Source organism: Limanda limanda, chromosome 7 (genome assembly GCF_963576545.1).
Source record: "Limanda limanda chromosome 7, fLimLim1.1, whole genome shotgun sequence".
In the NCBI taxonomy this organism is placed as follows: Eukaryota; Metazoa; Chordata; class Actinopteri; order Pleuronectiformes; family Pleuronectidae; genus Limanda; species Limanda limanda.
In genome coordinates this window covers 8114974-8132377 of record NC_083642.1, presented here as the reverse complement: position 1 = coordinate 8132377, position 17404 = coordinate 8114974, and the positions used below count along the sequence as shown (strand labels likewise).

The window sequence follows — 17404 nt, the reverse complement described above, 5'->3', positions numbered from 1 at the left end:
TACATTAAGTAAGCGGAACATTTCAGTGTGAGTCTTGTTCCCTAATCGGACTATTCAACAGGTGCGGAGACGTCAGCAGCCTCCTCCGAGTTGTGACACAGATCTGGTGAATCACCCTGATTATTTACTCTTAACACAACGACATACGTCTCAGCCCCCCCCCACTGACCGATCAACATTAAAAATCCTCCAGTTTCAGTGTCTTTCACACAGCAGCAGAAGGTGGGTAATGTGTGTGTGAAATCATGTCTGTGGTGTGCGCATGTGTGTGAAAAGTGTGTATGTGTGCGTGCAAGACTTTAAGTGGAGGTTATACAACGTCTACTTGTGACAGTCCAAGAACAGATTCCTTTTAGTTTAACTGGCCTTTTTCATAAATCGTCTAGACATCTCTATAAGGTAATCTGTACACGTTCACTACAAGCTATTGCTATTAAATAATCCCAGCTATTGTAATCTTTATATATATTTATATATAGAATATATAATAAAAATATATTGAGCAAAAAATTACTTCTAGGCATAAGACCACGTTACATTAAATTTCCATTGAACAGGTAAGAAATGGGGCAAGCTCTGAGAAGAGTTTAGATCCATTTTGTCGTTGAGCGATGCTAAGCAGGTCCAGTGTGCAGCGGTTCAGCTACAATAATGTGATCAGTCCCTGACCTTCAGTACGAGTCGAGAGCCAAAATACTCAGGGCCCGAGACCGTGTCCTCACCCGCAGCAGGGCTGGACTCGACCTGGCTACGACACAGGGTTTGTGAAGGGACGTGACAGGAGAGCGAGGATGAGGTGCTGTGGTGACGATGAGGAGAAATGTTAAGGAGGAAGGAAAAGTGAAGAGAGACGTGTTTCTCACTCTCTTTGATGGGGAATGGTTACGAGTTCAAGCCAGTTCAGCTGTGGGCCTGGAAAAGAGTTCGGCCTGTAGAGGAAACAATAACAGACAATAGCCAAAATCTATACATATATACTTATACATGAGAGAATACACATGGCTGGAAGAACCTCCAGAGAGTGTCAGCAGTAACACAGAGCGTGTGACTGGGACAGTGAGAGCACCAACAGTCTACAGCCCCCCCATCAGGAAGAACGGCGCAGGCTCCTATTTGTCCTTATTCGAGTAGAACTCCGCCCAGCGGCTCTCAAAAAAGCGCCTCATGGAGTGTCCGGCGATTCCCACCTCCGACGTGTCCTCGTTGAAAAGCTCACAGTTGTTGAAGATCAAGTGAGCGTCTGCCGCAAACTCCTCACAGCTGCAGTACCTGAGGGGAGGAGCCGGGACAGAGGGGAAGGTTGAAGTTAAAAAGCACCGGAGGGAACAAATGATTTTTAGGAACTGGGTTATCATTGGAAGAAGCTTCTGCATATAAATTAATATATAACACAGGATGTAACAGGACAGAAAATACATTTTTTGATGTTTCAGTGAAATATTTAACTGTACAGACTTTGGATACAATTATATTTCCTTTTTAATCTACAGAAGTGCATTTGTGTAGGTTTATTGTTTGTCTTTGTCATTAAGTTGTCACTGGTTGTATGAAATATTTGATTAGATTTGCTGGATCTTGCCAAGTGTGAAGGAGCTGAATCATTGTTTTGTTTTATCACCAAGACATCTGTCTGTATACAGATGTACAAAGACTTTTTCTACATAAACGTTTAAATGAAAGGATGAAGAAGAGTCAAAATGATGATTTTTCAGTTTTGTTTGGGTGGGAGAGGACTGGCAACACAAACCTTTTGCAATACTAAGATACAAAAATAACATTCCTTAACATTTGTACTTAAGAGAATAAATAAAGTAGTGTTGATGATCTGCTCTTACCCTCCCTGCAGCAGTCTCTCTCTCATGGTGAGGAAGTCCATCGGGGTCTTGACGATGCGACGGTAGCCTGGCACCAGTCGGGGGTTGACGGGTTCGACGAATGGCCAAGCTTCTGCATGAGCCTCCATCTCCATCAGAATGATCCTGGGAGAAAAATAAAACAACGTGAATACATCACAACCTGACGGACAGAACAGGTTTTGCCCTGTGGACCTACGTAGTTAAGTAAACATCTCTTCAGTGACTCACTCGCAGAAGGTGAGGTCAGGCTGGTTGCGGGTCGTCATGCGGCGGCGTTTAGCCCCGCCTCCTTCTCCAGAGAACCGCGAGGACGAGGTCGGTGTCACGGTCTCCTTGTGGCGTGTTGCCATGCCAGAACTACGTCGTGTGGCGTTTTCGTCCTCAGAGCTTTCGTCTTCGTATCTTCTCTTTTTCACCCTGAACCTGGTTTTCGTCAGGCGCTGTGGTTCACCTTCCTCCTGAGGGACAGAGCCAATACGGAGGCACATTCAGTTGCAGAGTAGGAAACAGAAGGAAAAGTCTTTCACAACTGCCCTAATTATTACATGAACTTTTTGTCTCTTAGCAAAGACAGGACTGCGTCTTACCCTGGAAACACAGGTTGGACAGAACCAGTCTCCCTCTGGCACCTGAGTGATTTTGGGCTTCAGGCAGTACATGTGGCAGCCACGATCACAGCCATCGCACAGCAACAGGGACTCATCATTGTCTCCCTTCCTGCAAACCTGGCAATTCTGGAAAAGGAGAAATTCAAAGGCAAGATGTTCAAATTGCTTTTGGCAGTGTGCTCCCAAACACCTGAGAACACCAGTGTCCAAGAAAAAATTTGCGAGATAAAGTTACTCACCACTTTAGTCACAGATCTCTCCCAAGCAATGGCCTTCTCCAGCTGGAGCAAACACAGACAGATCTGTGGAGCACTGCGAACGCGATCTAGAGCCTGCCGCCATGTTCGTAGTCGAGAGGTGATTTCACTTTCCAGACTGCAACGGAGGACGATTATTAGACGAGGTAAAAAAATATATTATATAAAACAAATGACAGATCCCGTCTGTTCATCTCACCTACTGACATCCATGGGGTGCTCTTCCCCTGGTGTGGGCGTGAGAGGAGCGAGGCGCATCACTTCAGATGGGTTCCACAGTGGTTCCTTCAGGTAGCGCCTCTCGATGTTTCGCTCGAGGTTGGACAGTCGCAGCATGGCCAGGTCCAGAGGGTGTGTGGCGGTGCGATGAAGGCCCGACCACTCCTTCTTGGTTCGTATAATCCAGTCATCACGTGGGTCTGCCTCATGTTCGTAGTACTCGAGATCCTCCCGTGTGGAGTCTGGATCTGGGATTGTGTAGGCCTTAATAGGGGAGACAGGGTGAGGTTAAGTTTCAGTCACAGGTATAATGCATTATATTTTTATATTATTACCATCGAGAGCTTTGATAATTACCTGGAATTCTATTATGGGTGTCTCTGTGTTAGGTTCAGCATCGGCCACTGCGCTCTGAGGAGGTGCCTTTAAGAAACAAAAAGGGAGGTTAACATGGTCAAGGTCCTGTCAGACAAGTTTTTAACCATTTAGTAATATACTGAAAATCTATTATAAGTATTTTTGGGATATTTAAACATGAGAACATAAACAGTAAATACGAGGAAATAGATGGGGTTTGCAATAAAGAAGCCCTCCTATTGTCACAATTTTAGCACGTTATCACATTAAAAAACTTTGTGTTTCATTTTGTCATGACAACTTGGATTGCAGCCATTGTTTTGACAAAGTCTGATAAATCCAATGATGCAGATTGGCGAGTGCGATTCCTCACCTTCAGATGGAGGTCAGCAGCAATGACTCGCTGCTCCAGGTCCTCCACCCACTGCAGGGCGATGACGTCAGTCTCCATAGCCTTCTCCTGCACTAGTCTCGGGTGCTGCAGAGCCTCCGCGAGCACATGTTTGTCCTCTACCTTCAACTCAAATATTGGATCTATTCAAAAACAAGAGAAGAACAGTTTTAATGGAGAAACACAGGGCAACAGGACAAACATGCAGAGGAATATCTCCAGAAATTAGTTAAATAAGAAAATTAATTGGTTAAAATCCAAAAAATGGCAAATTCCACTACACATTTCCAACAACACTCACCAGTAAAAGATTTGGTGCACATCTCAGTTAAGCTCTCTAGATGTTTGGCCAAATGTTTATGGAGGACCTTTTCCCTGATGCCTCTTGGGTGGAGGGCCTGTAAGGTGTTAAACAGTTCTTCTGGCTCCTTGATCCACCACCAGCCACGCACCATTGCTGGAAAAGAAACATACAAGTTAAAGACCATGATACAAATAACACTCTTCTTGTCTTATACACACAGAGTAAACATAATTGACCATTATAAACATGTTTCCTGTACATTTTTGCACACCATCTCAGGAGAGACAATTGATAAACCCAAGGATCAGCTCTGAACTGTGTCATAGTTCATTGGTTGTTAAATGGATGCATCTCTCAGACGGCCATATCAGAAATCATGGACACCACTACTTACATGCTGGAATGGGCTTGACCACAAGCTGTGTGAAGTACTGTTGCTCCAGCTCCTGGAACACAGAGTTGGGAGGGCGGCCGCGGCGTTTGGCTGCAGCTCCTCTTGCCCCTCTGCGGGCAGGACTGCTGCCTCTGCTTCCTCTCCTCCGCCTGCGACCTGGCTTGGCAGGGGTGGTAGGAGCGGCAGGAGGAGGAACGGGAGCTGGAAGGAGCTGAGGGAGTGGTGGTAGGGAAGTGACAGGAAGTGCAGAGGTAAGGGTCGTAGGGGGAATTTCCTGTGGTGTTGCTGAGGTCACAGGGTCAGCAGGAGCCAAGCCAGGCATGAGTGGGTCCGGCTGAGGGGTAAGGAGAGTTTACTTATTAATATTGCAAACATAATTGTTTAAGTGCATTTTTATTCCATAATTAAATGCATTTGTATTGATTGTGGTGGACAAACCTGCACGAGTGGGGCAGCGAGTGCAGGCAGAGTACTCGGAATCTGAGGGAGGAGTTTAGGAGGTGACGTAGGTGAGGTGGGCAGCTGGGGCTCGGTGAGAGAGAGATCGTCACACGGCTGTTTGGGAAGCAGATTGAACCACTGTCCCTGCTTCTCTGCCATCTCCTTCACACTCTCCTCTGGTTGATTCCCCTCTGGAGCTTCCCCTTCTGCTGCGCATGTGCCGTTGGCTACCGCATCCTGTGATTGGCTGAGCCAGTTCTGGAAAGCAGTTTTTGTGAGGTCTTGTGTGCCACTGTTCGGCGATCCCGGCCCTTCTTCGCTGCCAGACCTGATGCTACTTCGACGCCGGCGGCGGATCTTTGCTGTGCGGAGGTGAAGCTCAACTTCGGGTTTGATTTTTCGGGGGCGCCCACGTCCTCTTGGCCTGCTCATTAGGGATGCAGTGCCAGGAAGGGGGTCCTCCTCTGGAGACAAGGTCTGGTTCGGGGCGGGAGTAGCAGAGGAAGGAGAGGAAGGTAGAGAACCAGGAGATGTGGTAGGAATGGGGGTCTCTTCAACCTTGGGCTCCGTTTTGATGAAGTTGACAGGCACCTCAGCTATAAGGACCTCTCCTGAAGCTGAAAGAGAAATATGAGGAAAATGTATTAAAGATGGACAGCCCACTGGTTTGTAATGTCCAAAATGTTTAATTTATCCTCAGACTCACTCAAGAGCTCCTCTGGCCCCTCCACTAGAACTCCTCCGAGGTGAGGCAAAGCCAAGTATCTGCGCCTGTACCGGTCCTGACCCAGTAAAATGGCCCGCATGGAATGAGATGTTTGTTGCAGCTTTTTACGGAAAAATGCTTGGCGCTGTATGAATACAAAGAAGAAGAGTTTTTAATAAAACATTACATTAATGTATAAAATACAGTGTCCGCATGGTATCGGTCTTACCTTGGTTAGCTTATCTATCTGCCTCTCAAGCTCTGGAATGCTGGCAGTCGTAGGACTCTCACTCTGTAGCAAGAATTTAAGAAAAAATTGATGTATAAATATATGATTTAAATTCTAAAAATATAACCAGTACACCAGATACATACATCGCTGAGTTTTGGCTCTTCTTTGCGTGAGCGGCGGTTGCTCCTCTCTAGTACCACACCGCCTTCCTCCAGAGAGAGGTTCTCTTCCTCCGCCACCCTGGCACTGCGGCGCCTCTCCTCAAAACACAGCTCTTCCTCCGAGCGTCCTGTACGACGCGCGAGTGCCACCTTCAGTCTGACAAAACACAAAACATTCATAATGAGCATGGTGATGGATCTGTGCTTTGACTCCTAGAAGAACTGAGTGATATATTATTTATTCTGTATATAAAGAGACTGATCTTACTTGCGTAATTTACTCTCAATGATCCACTTGTTCTTCCTGTAGGTTGCCATGTTTTCCAAAGTGTTGTCAATGTCACTGAAATACAAAATGCATACATTAATAAAGTGTTAAGGGTTAAAGAGTGGTCTCAATGAGTTAATACATAGTTAGCTCTTGGTCTAACCTTGTCACAATGTTACAGCCGTTAAGCTCTTCCACCACGAAGCCCAGGATGGCTGCCTTGGTGTCAGGGGGGAGGGCGTGAAATGTTTTGGTCCTCAGCGTGTCGCACACGTCTGAGTCAAAACCGTAAGATTCCAAAAAGATGCGAAGAACTTCTGAAACCGTGCTGCGGGTCAGCTCCAACTCTACCAGCTTGTCCCCAAGGATCTTGACAGACTGAAGGTCGGAATGGAAAGATAAACAGAGTCTTTTTTTAGTATATACTACATGAACATAATATGTATATTCTCACAGTGTATTAAACTGAGGACTCAAACCAAGGATTGCTTTCTTGATTTTAAAAGCCAGAAAATGTAAGATGACATTTAAACTGCTTGTTCAATCGGCATTAAAAGAAAATAGTAAATTCTTACAGTGGAGCTGCTGAAACAAGTCATTGTTTGGGTTGCTTTGACTGGAAATTTCTTAGCTGATTCCCTGCCTAACGATTTAAACTCTAATCTCACACCTGATAAAATGACGGCAGGCCTGGGTCATGGAGTGCACACTCCATCAGCTTTATCAGTAGGTCTTGGACTTCTCCTTGGCTTTCACCCAGGCCCAGGAGACCTTCCTGTAGGGTAGCAAGGCTAGGGATGTCCTTGGGTATATTGAGGCCGATTACTTTTCCGTAGCCATGGAGGAACTCAACCATAGCCAGGCAGTGTGCAAAGGCTGTGCCAGAGAGAACCACACCAGGAATACGGGACAGCTCTGGCAGGGGCTGGTGGAGACAAAAGATTGAAGGTGATAATCATATGGAAAAAATCTCTAAATGTCAGTTTAAACAGAAAGGATCTGAACAGATTGAAACTCACTTTGTGGTCAGTTAGACACATGTCCTCTGTGGGCTTCTTCAGCTCTTCTGCAATCAGCTGCTGCCTCTTTCGTTCCTCCAGACGCCTCTGGGCCTGCACTCTCCTCTCTGCCGCCCTCTTAGCTGACAGAGCAGCTTGAGCAGCAGCCTCCGCCTCTGCCTGAGCTTTAGCCAGAGCCTTTGCTTTACTCCGAGCACCCAGCACCCTCTTTCCCTGGGCTATTCTCTCCTCGTCCGTCTGCCGTACTGGTGGAGGAGCCACAACTTTGGCTGATCTTCTGCGGCCTGGCTTCTTGGGCTCTGGTGTAGACTCTGAGGGCTGTGGGACCTGTGGGGCCGTCGGGTCGGTTGATTCAGCCTTCAGCTCCAGGACCTTTGCCTTTTGCTCAAGCTGAATCCACAAAGGACAGAAAGAGCAGGGGGAGGTTAGAAAGAGGTAGTGCTAAGAACATTGCTGATACATCATTTAATTTAATATTTGTTTCTGTACCTTGGCTTTCTTTTTTTCATTTTTCATCTTCTTAATTTTAGTATCCTGCCTTCTCTTCATTCGTGCCTAAAACATGAACAGCAGCAGAAAAGTCAGTATGTGATAATAACTGCAGAACAGATGAAATTTAAAGTCTGGACTACAAACCTTTTTCTTCATTTTCTTTTTGATTTTTGCAAGTTTCTCCTTGTCCTCGTCCGTAAGAGCTTCTATAAAAAGCAAGTAAAAACAATTAGCCACACCCGTGAGGTTACTTGCTTATTAAGCCATTTGATCTTAGACACAAGAAACCCAATGCTTAATTGTTAGCCAAACACATCCTGATACACCCATAACTCGACAGCCACTCACCCTTAGCCTCAAGTCTGCTCAACAGCTTGGCGTCAACTTTGCTCAGGAGGTCGATCATCTTGGGTTTGGGAGGTCTCCCGGGGCGGCGGGCCTGTGCTCCCTTCAGGCCACGGACTCTGCGTGGTTTCTCTTTATCTGGGTTTGGAGGTCGACCTCGCCGGCCGGTGATAGCCATGATCATAGATGGAACTTCCTCATTCGCCAAGAGGACCCACTTCACACCCTGTAACATACAGTGGAGAATGATGAATCCCTTTTTTATGTCTTCTACACATTTCTGAGATGTTTAAGATGCAGTTGGTTGCAAATGCACTGTAGTTCTGATTCATAGTTATCTTCAGATATTAAGATCCATGGTCTGAAATGTGATATTTCTCCCCTTGAGGTGATGATTTATATCATAAATTATGGGATATAATTTGACCCATCAGCACAGCCATCTAGTAGCCAATCGTTCTATTAGTTTGTTAATGTAGCGTAGGTCCAGGTGATTAGAATAGACCGACTTTAAATGTCTAATAATTTCACAATCTCTCTTGAGGTGATTGCCAAGGTCTTCAAGATCAGCCCCAACACAAAATCATCAGATCATCTTAAAACCATTTTTCTGAAAATTTATAAAATATAAAGAGGTTTGTTTTTATGTAAACATTTATGGAAATGAACTTAGAAAACATCAACTGACCTCCGGAGTTTCTCTTTCTTCATAGAAGTCTCCAACAGGCATGCGTGGGCTAAAGCTGAAGTGTTCTCTGGAGACCACGCTGTCCGTGCGTCTCTTCAAGTACTGAACGTAGCAATGAGGAGAAGGAAGGAGACAAAGAACTTAATGGTGACTGTTTTAACCATGCAGACATCATCTGTTGTATTCGTCATTAAATCAAAACATAGATTTTTTAGCAACTTCAGACCATTTGGTTCCGTTATTTTTATAAAAATGTACCTTGATTATTTCAGGGAATTGCTTCATCCTTCTTCCACAAGGTGTGTAGTACCAGGTTTCACCCTTCATGCGATTCTCCATTTTCTTCACTCGAATCTCCCTCTTCCACCTGTGGTTAGTGGAGTTTATCATTACATTCTGTCAAATTATAGCTCTTCACACCAAAATAAAGCAAGCGGTTAAAGGTCAAATTACCCATGTGACATTGGGAACTGGACCTGCGCCTCTGTTGCAACCCTCCTTCCTCTTGATTCTCCTGTTTGGAAAAATGTACACAACCAAACATTAAATAAGACTGATTCACAACATGTTTCAACAAAATGTCACCTCATCAACCTTCTTCGTTACCTTCAGCTGAGCTGTCGTCATCATTTTCATCAGCAGCAGTTCCGGCCTCGTGTTTGGGTGTTTTTGCCACGTTTCCCTCTTGGTCTTGTTTCTTGACTCTTTTCGCCTTCTTGAGTGTCTCGCCTGTGGGGTTAAAGGCTAAAGCATCGGCCAGTACAGCTTCAATGGTGTCTGTGACTGTATCAAGCTCTGCGGGAGGCCCAGCCTCTCCAGATACATCTGATGTTTCTTTTACATCCACTTTGACGGACTTCTTCCTCTTCCTGCTTGTGGCTCCCGCGACTTCTGCACCGATCTTGGGAATCTCCACCTTAGGAGTTCGAGCCCGAGGTTTTCGCTGGGTCCCCTCAGGAACTGTAAATAAAACATTTTTATAAAGATTCAAGGAAAAACATCAAATATTTTTAACATACTATATTAATATCAGCGTGTTGAATACCTGGGGTTTTAATCCATAATGCCTTTGGAGTTCGAGGTTTGCGTGTTTTTTTTCCTGGGGTTGTCAGATTTTCTCCGGCAGCTGACATCATCTCATCAGTTACTGGTTGAAGTGGGTGCACAGCAGGGCTCTCTACTGGCGTACTGAAGGCGATGAAGTTTTCATCTCTCACGTTGAAATTTGGCAAAGTCACTGACTCGTTGACAGTGGTCTTCTTGTTTATCTGTCCAGCTAAGTCGGGTGTCTGAAGTCCTCTGGGCTCCCACTCGGCTTCAGGTCCTAATTAAAGATTAAAGAATTACTTTAACGTGTGTCAGCATGAATGCCCCTAAAAGACAACAAACTGTGCAACTCAAGTTTGTTTGCAATAAACAGAGAAACATAATTTTTTAAAGCAATTTGAGAACAACCCTAACCCTTTTCAACTCATGTGACAAGTTTCCATAATTTAAGACTGTACCTTGACGACCACTGTCAGACGGCACAAGTAAGCATGGCTTGGACCCGTCACTGGAGTCGACAGAGGCCTCGTCCATCTGAGCGGAGCTGTTTAGAGAAGACTCTAGCATGGATTCCCCGGGGAATTGGGAGGTGTTCTTGGTCTCTTCCGCCTCAGAGGTTTCCTCGTCTCTAGTTGAGTCCAACGTGGCATCTCTGGAGTCTTCCATGTAGAAGCTGCTGTCTCTAGTGCTGTCATAAGCAGTAGATGGTTCCCCTTCTGCATGGGAGGTGCTGTCAAACTGCGAAGTGTCATTTCTCAGGTACGAGCTGTTACCAAAGTTAGTAGAGTCGTCTGTGCACAAGCTGTCACCATCTAAAAGAGACGACTTTTCAAAGACAGAGCTGACATCAAGTCTTGAAGGGGTGTCACATGTTGAATTGTTATCAAATTGAGGAGCAGCATGTGAAGAGTTATCAAAACTGTCTTCGGTCAGATGTTCTACCCTCAGGCTGTGATGCTGTGGTGACTTTCTGGGTGGAGTTTGCTCCGTCATGGAATCCTCTTTTTCGCTGACACTGCTTTCCAGCATGTGGTGTTTTTCAAAGTCCTTCGGTTTATTCTTGGCTGTTTGATCAGAAGCAACTTTGGTCTGCAAAGACTTCCCAGGAAGATCAGTGTGGGATTTTTGAGAAAAATTTTCAGATTTATTAATCTCAGTCGGGTCCACCTTCTGAGGCGTCCTCGTGCTTGAATCAAGCTGAGGGAGGTGTTCCTCTGGTTTTCCATTTCTTTTATTACTGAACACTTTGCTATCCCCACTACAACCATGGTGCTTCAGTGCAGGAGGAGGAGGAGTGGTGTTAGGTGGATGCTGCTCAGAGTCATAACTTTGGACCACTCCTGAGGACGTACCCATTGCAGGAGGCAAAGACACCAAGGCAGGAGGGGCGGACATAGGTGCAGTCCTGGAGGCTAGAGTGGTTAGAAGAGGTAGGGTAGACAGAGGTTTGACTGTAGGACCTTCATGGGCTGATGGGGAAGGTGAATTCACCTCTCCTGGTGGTGACGGTGCTGCGGCAGAGGCAGTGGAAAGACCAGTGTCAAAAGCTAGAGGAGTGTGTGCCTGGTGATGGGGTGGGTGGGCTGGTTCACAAGGTTTACTGACAACTGAAGCTCCTGATATTGACACGAGAGGTGGAACCAGACCAGCTGATGAATATTTCACACCTGCAGATGAAGAGGCAGTAATCAACTTTGGGGGTCCTGGCTTTTCATACTGGGCTCCAGATTTATCGGGAAAGCGAGACAAGCTGGAACTTTGGACCATTTGCTGAAGAAACGAGATTGGTGCAGACGCTGAGAAAGACGTGGACACTGTGTCTGCTGAGGTGACAGCCGCACTAGGACCAGAAGCTTTAGGAGACAAGTTTGACTGATGAGACACAGACTCAAAGGAAGAGAGAGAGACGGGAGAGACAGAGGAAGCTGTGGTGGGTCTGGGCTCATTATTTGTCGAACCTGAAGGTGTGGTCAGCTTCAGAGGTGATGTCGGCAGGGAGGAGGAAGAGGACCCTGCTGACAGATGCTTGGATCCAGTGGGTGCTATTTCAGTCTGACCAGAAGGGAGGGGCCTGACGCCTTGCACGGAGGACACAGTGTGAGATGCTGAGATCTGTGGTGGAGTAGATTCTACATCAAGTGATGAAACATTCTGGGGCCCAGGAGAAGATTTTGGAGATCCATAGACAGGAGGGGCTGAATAGGACTTTGTTAGTGATGGTGACACTGCTGCAGGGGATGGAGATGTGGAAAGCCGAGACGACACACACTGGAGAGATGGATTACAGGATGCGTCTCGGACCGGAGAAGCCATCTCGGAGTTCTGTCGATAATCACTTGCAGGTCCCACAAGAGCGGCAGAGGGTTTCAATTGGTAACTGTCAGCTGTGGGAAGCCTATGAGCAACAGGTGCTCTTTCACTGCCATTGTAGCTCGTGTCTACCTCCTTAACGGCTTCCCGTGTGTGCCCTGGAAGAGAATCAACAAAACAGTCAATAGTAATACACAACACAGGTTGTTGTTTTCCATAATAGACTCCGACATTAGGAGGAAGAAAAGAAAATGTGCTCACTGATGAAGTGAGCCTAAGTCCTTACAGGACGACTTTAGAAAACATCTCTGAATGAGCTCCAAGTTCTGAAGTCCTTGACATTCTTGTCAGCTTATCACAGTGTGCACAACACACACTGGTAAAACCGGACTGATAGTGCGAGGATTATAACTACAACACTAACATAACCAACTGACAATGTGAGAGCGTTTGTCTGCTTAACAAACACTTTTATCTGGTTGGAGCTCAATGTCCCTGGAGCCACGAGTACTCTCTCAATTCAATGAGACATATCTGCTGTAAAGAATAAACATGAAGTTGTCTAGTCCTGAAATATAACAACAAAAGGCCAACACAGGATCCTTTATCTCACCGTGATAATTAATTCTGACAATGAAGTTTTAGAGATAAGTGTTCAGTGGGGCTTAGCTTTCCAGAACAGATCCCCTCAGAGATGGTACACTTCCAAAGGCTGCATACACCTTAGCACTCAGTCTAACAGGGCCATCTGCTGGTTAAATACTGGCACTGCTCCAGTATTAAGCACTGGCAGACAGACTGACCCAGTACAAGAAATTCACCAGGAAATTTAAGGGAACAGAAATTGTTTTTCACCAATTAAATAAGTGTTCACATGTCCTGGTCTCATCAAAAGCAACGAAATAATATTAAAGTTCACTATGGTGTCAGATATATCTCTACATATGAGAAGCAACATTTTAAAACTGACTATTCAATTAATCAACTACCTGGCCGAAATAAAATATTTACAGCCAGGTTGAATTCTCGTTATAGTACCCGACTTGGTTGTTTTTAACTAAATAATTAAATGTACTTCAACAATATGACTTAGCACAGTTGCCATGTGAGAGTTTAATGCACCCAGGGAGGATGCAATGTCAAGTATGTCGAGCTACATCGAGTATGACCAAAGAAGAAGAAGACACGTAAATCAGTTTCATTTCTGAGGAAATAAATGCTGTGATGCCCATTGGTAGAACTTAAAACGAAAACAACTGCAGACACATGTGTCATAGTAATTAATTTCCATGGAAACCAAGGAAACACAGAAGACAGACAGGATCAAATAAGCCCAAACAATATTTCTCTGTGTGAAGTGGTCACCTTGCATGAGAGAAGACATGCCGCTATCCCTGTTGTGGCTCTTGGGTGATCCACTGTCCTGCACTGGTGATGGTGACATCATTGTTGCAGAGGTCATTCCCACAGGGAGAGGGCTGCCAGTGCCTGCTCTGCCTAAACTGTGGTGCTGTGGGCTGCCGCGTGGAGGTGTAAAGTTCTGGGCTGCTGGGGGCTTCAGCTGAGTCGGGCCTTGAGGCTGCGACTGCAGCGGTGGCTGCTGCTGAGGAGATGGTAGGGTCTGGTGCTGGGGCTGATGCTGGTAGTAGGGCATCCCATTAGGCATCATGCCATAATGCTGCGGTTGCTGGTGCTGCTGGTGGCGGTGAGAGTGGAGGTGCTGCTGTGATGGTTGATGTTGGGGGGGCTGTAAGGACTGCTGCTGGTGATGCTGTGACGGTGTAATCCCGAGATGGGCCTGACTCTGGTAGGTCCCATACATACTGTGAGAATTATAACTGATCTGCTGTGGGCCAGGGTTACTCCTGTTCCAGTACTGACTCCCAGTTAGAGGCATGTTGGGTGGGCCTGCCACAGGGGGCTGGTGGGAGCTTTCAATACCCCCATTCAGTTGGTACTGTCCATGACCCTGGAAGTGATGCTGTGACTGAGGCTGTGGCATCCCAGGTGCAGGCTGCTTCTGATGCATCCCCTGCCCTGCGGATGAGCCCATGGCTGGACCATACTGCGGGTGCCCCCCCCACAGGTAGTCATAGCCCATGCTGCCCTGGTGGTGGTTGCTCATGTGTGGATAAGGAGCAGATGGTGGGTGGGAACTAGGCACACCAGACCCGAGTACAGTAGTGGTGCCATTCACATTAAGCTCACCATTCATATCTGTTAGACACAAGACATGGGCATGTTAAAAATGTTTGCACAAGTAAAATATACATAAATATAAAAGAAAATATTACTTTTACACTGAAAGATGTTATTAAAGAGTTCTGACCCTGTCCAGACCTGGTATCAACAGCTGTCTTAAGTGATCTGATCACATTCATTGTAATGCCAAGTGTAAGAACAGGACCTTTAAGTTGACCTCTTGTTATTGGATGTTAATACCAGAACTTTATTTTGTGCAATAGAATAAAAAAAATACGTACTCTTTCCCTGCTGAGGAAAACTCATGGAGGACCCGTTAGTATAAAGAGAATCCCCTGAGGAGCGTTTCAGTCCTGAGTTTGCTGAGGAGTGGGTGCCATAGTTGAAATGATTATTTGACTCCATCTGAAAAACAAAAAAAGTAAATTAATAAAACACTACTTTATTAAAGAGCAACACTCAACACTCCTCTCCAGCAGGACACGTGGAAGTTAGAGCCCCAAGACGCACGATGTCATCGCAACGTGAATCAGAAGCTAAATCATTATTTAATTCATCTGTTCGTTTATTCTCCTGCTGTTTCCGAATGCAACCCGACACGCTCCATGTCAAACCCACTCGGTGGAAATGGCTCATCCGAGGATGGTGTCGCCAGCTGCGGGTTGTGACAGCACCATTTGGTTTCCAAACCACAACAACCGTCAAAATGTCGCAGCGGCAGATGCCAGGCCCCGAGCCTTAATGGACAGCCGGAAAATTACGGGAGATGCTCATCATTAGCACTGATGATCCGCTGCTAGCCCGGGCACATCCTCCTCGAACCCCCGGCTGAGACGACCGGGGCGGCCGCTCTGTGCCCGGGCACCCGGCGGCCTAATGTGGGGGGGATTAGCCCGGGTATTCTCCACCGTCACTCCGAAGGGCCTGGGGCTCTAATACCACACACTTCCATAGCCCTTCGAACACAAAGTGGCCACATCTATGGACGCTTGATTTCCTAATTCAACCAGGAAGGCCGTGGCGGTGAGGTGGAAGCATCCGTTAGCTCCGCCGATGCTAGCTAGCTTGAGCCGCTGGAAGCGATCCAACCAGCTGCTCACGTTACACAAAAAACGACTTTACATGTCCACAACGCGGTCGAATGTACACACAACACACCAACCAAAGACCCCCCCACCCGCCGCCTCACTTCCAAGGTTACTGAGCCACAGCATCACAATAGAGCCTAGCTAACGCACGCTAGCATTGGGGGGTAGCTAGCTGCTAGCATCGTTCATGTTTACCCGGAGCGAGCGAGTGAGGGGCTTTAAGCGGCGATGTTAGCTCGTAGCCGGGCAGCAGGTACCAGGACCACGCCGGTCCGGATCCATGATGGCCCCGGCAGCTGTGAGAGAGGGCACCGGGGGAGGGGGAGTCGACGGAGCCGGTTGAGTGGAGCCTCGGTGGGATCACAGATGGAGGCGTGCTCCCCTTTTGTTCACGGGCTAACGTTAGCTAGCAGCCCGATGAAGTTACATTGTTTACCCCGCACACACACACAGGGTTTTTTTCTCCTTCTAGCGGAGGAGCATCATCCTCCCACACCGCCACCATCAGAAGTTTCTCCCGTATTTCACGTAAAGCTTCTCCCAACCTTTCACTCCGGGGCTGGTCCGGGGCGAAGACGCTTCCAGGGAAACCTCTCGTCTTTAGAGGAGTGCGGGTGAAGACGCCACGGAGATAAATAATAAACAACTATCCCCACAACCTCCGGGGTTTAAATTAGCAAACATGGCTGGTGTGGTCCAGTGCAGCCATGATCACACGGAACAGCAAGAGCGGAGTGAACTTCCCCAGAGTTAGCACACACACATCCGGTCACCTTCCTCATGACACTTCACAAGAAAACACTCAAGAACAATAACAACAACAACAATAAAAATGATAATAACAATAACAACAACAATACAGACAATAATAATGATACAAATAACAATAATAACGAGGACGATAATAACAATACAAGATAACGACAACTAACAATAATTATAATGATAATGAGGATAATAACGACAATACTATTAATGATACAAATTATAACAACAAAAATAACAACAACAGTAATGATAATAACAACAACAATACAAAACAATAATAATTATAAAAATAATAATAATAACGAGGACGATAATTGTAACAATACAAAATAGTGATTCCAATAATAACAATAATCAAAATAATACTGATAATGTTGATAATAACGACAACAATAATATGATTGATACAAATTATGACAATAATAATAACGACAACAATAATAATGATGATGATGATAATAATAATAATGCGACAATGACAAGAAGAAGAAGAAGAAGAAGAAGAAGAAGAAGAAGAAGAAGAAGAAGAAGAAGAAGAAGAAGAAGAAGAAGAAGAAGAAGAAGAAGAAGAAGAAGAATGATATATGTGTATGTGTGGTGTGGTGTGTAATTTAATTATTATTATTATCATTATTATCATTATTAGTATTATTTTAAGTCATTTCACGTAGTTGTGTCAAATCATAAAGTAGCATAAAATGTAAAAGTACACACATCTTGTGATATAAACGACTCAAGTCAAAGTGCAAGTACTGATTCGACCTCTTTACTCAAGTAAAAGTAAAAGATTACAGGTTTCTGAAATGTACTCAAAGTATAAAAGTAAAACATTTCCCCCCGGCTGTGTAAAGCAAACTGAGACTCATGTCACATTGATAAAGTTCCAAGACTATTTACCTTGAACCAGTCTTACTTCAAATAAAATTTAAATAAAACAGGGATGAGAGCAAGAAAAGCTTTGTGAGCATGAAAAACGGTCTAAGAAGAAATGTGCACAATGTTTTGAATGGACTATTTTTAATTCAAGTAAGGCCAGCGATAGAAAATGTGTTGCTCTGCTTCTTTGTAAACATTTACAAGGTTATTAGTAATGTGGGTCATTCTTTCTTTTCTTCCATGTTGTTGGTCCTTGTCACAAACATATGTGCTGCACCTCTTCTCTGCTCTTGATTCTCCCTCTCTGGGCTGTTTTCAGCTTAACGCTGGGTTATGTGCTGTATGTTCACTTGATATGTTATAGTACAAGGAATC

At 45.5% G+C, this 17404-nt stretch overlaps 1 protein-coding gene across 1 annotated transcript; it reads right to left on the bottom strand.

The window, feature by feature from the left end:
* Nucleotides 1-202: 202 nt before the first annotated feature.
* baz2a (bromodomain adjacent to zinc finger domain, 2A) lies at nt 203-16104 on the bottom strand. The gene is made up of 30 exons (XM_061074141.1): nt 15931-16104; nt 14579-14702; nt 13461-14312; nt 10244-12253; nt 9784-10062; nt 9345-9698; nt 9192-9252; nt 8997-9105; nt 8739-8840; nt 8054-8276; nt 7850-7911; nt 7703-7768; nt 7214-7603; nt 6865-7119; nt 6358-6572; nt 6195-6269; nt 5909-6083; nt 5763-5825; nt 5534-5678; nt 4825-5444; nt 4387-4720; nt 3990-4145; nt 3671-3831; nt 3298-3363; nt 2921-3204; nt 2704-2839; nt 2444-2590; nt 2085-2314; nt 1836-1979; nt 203-1269 (listed from the first exon to the last, which is right to left on the bottom strand). The coding sequence occupies exons 2-30, from the start codon at nt 14700-14702 to the stop codon at nt 1110-1112; spliced, it is 7998 nt and encodes a 2665-aa protein (XP_060930124.1). The 5' UTR covers nt 15931-16104; the 3' UTR covers nt 203-1109.
* Nucleotides 16105-17404: the final 1300 nt, after the last annotated feature.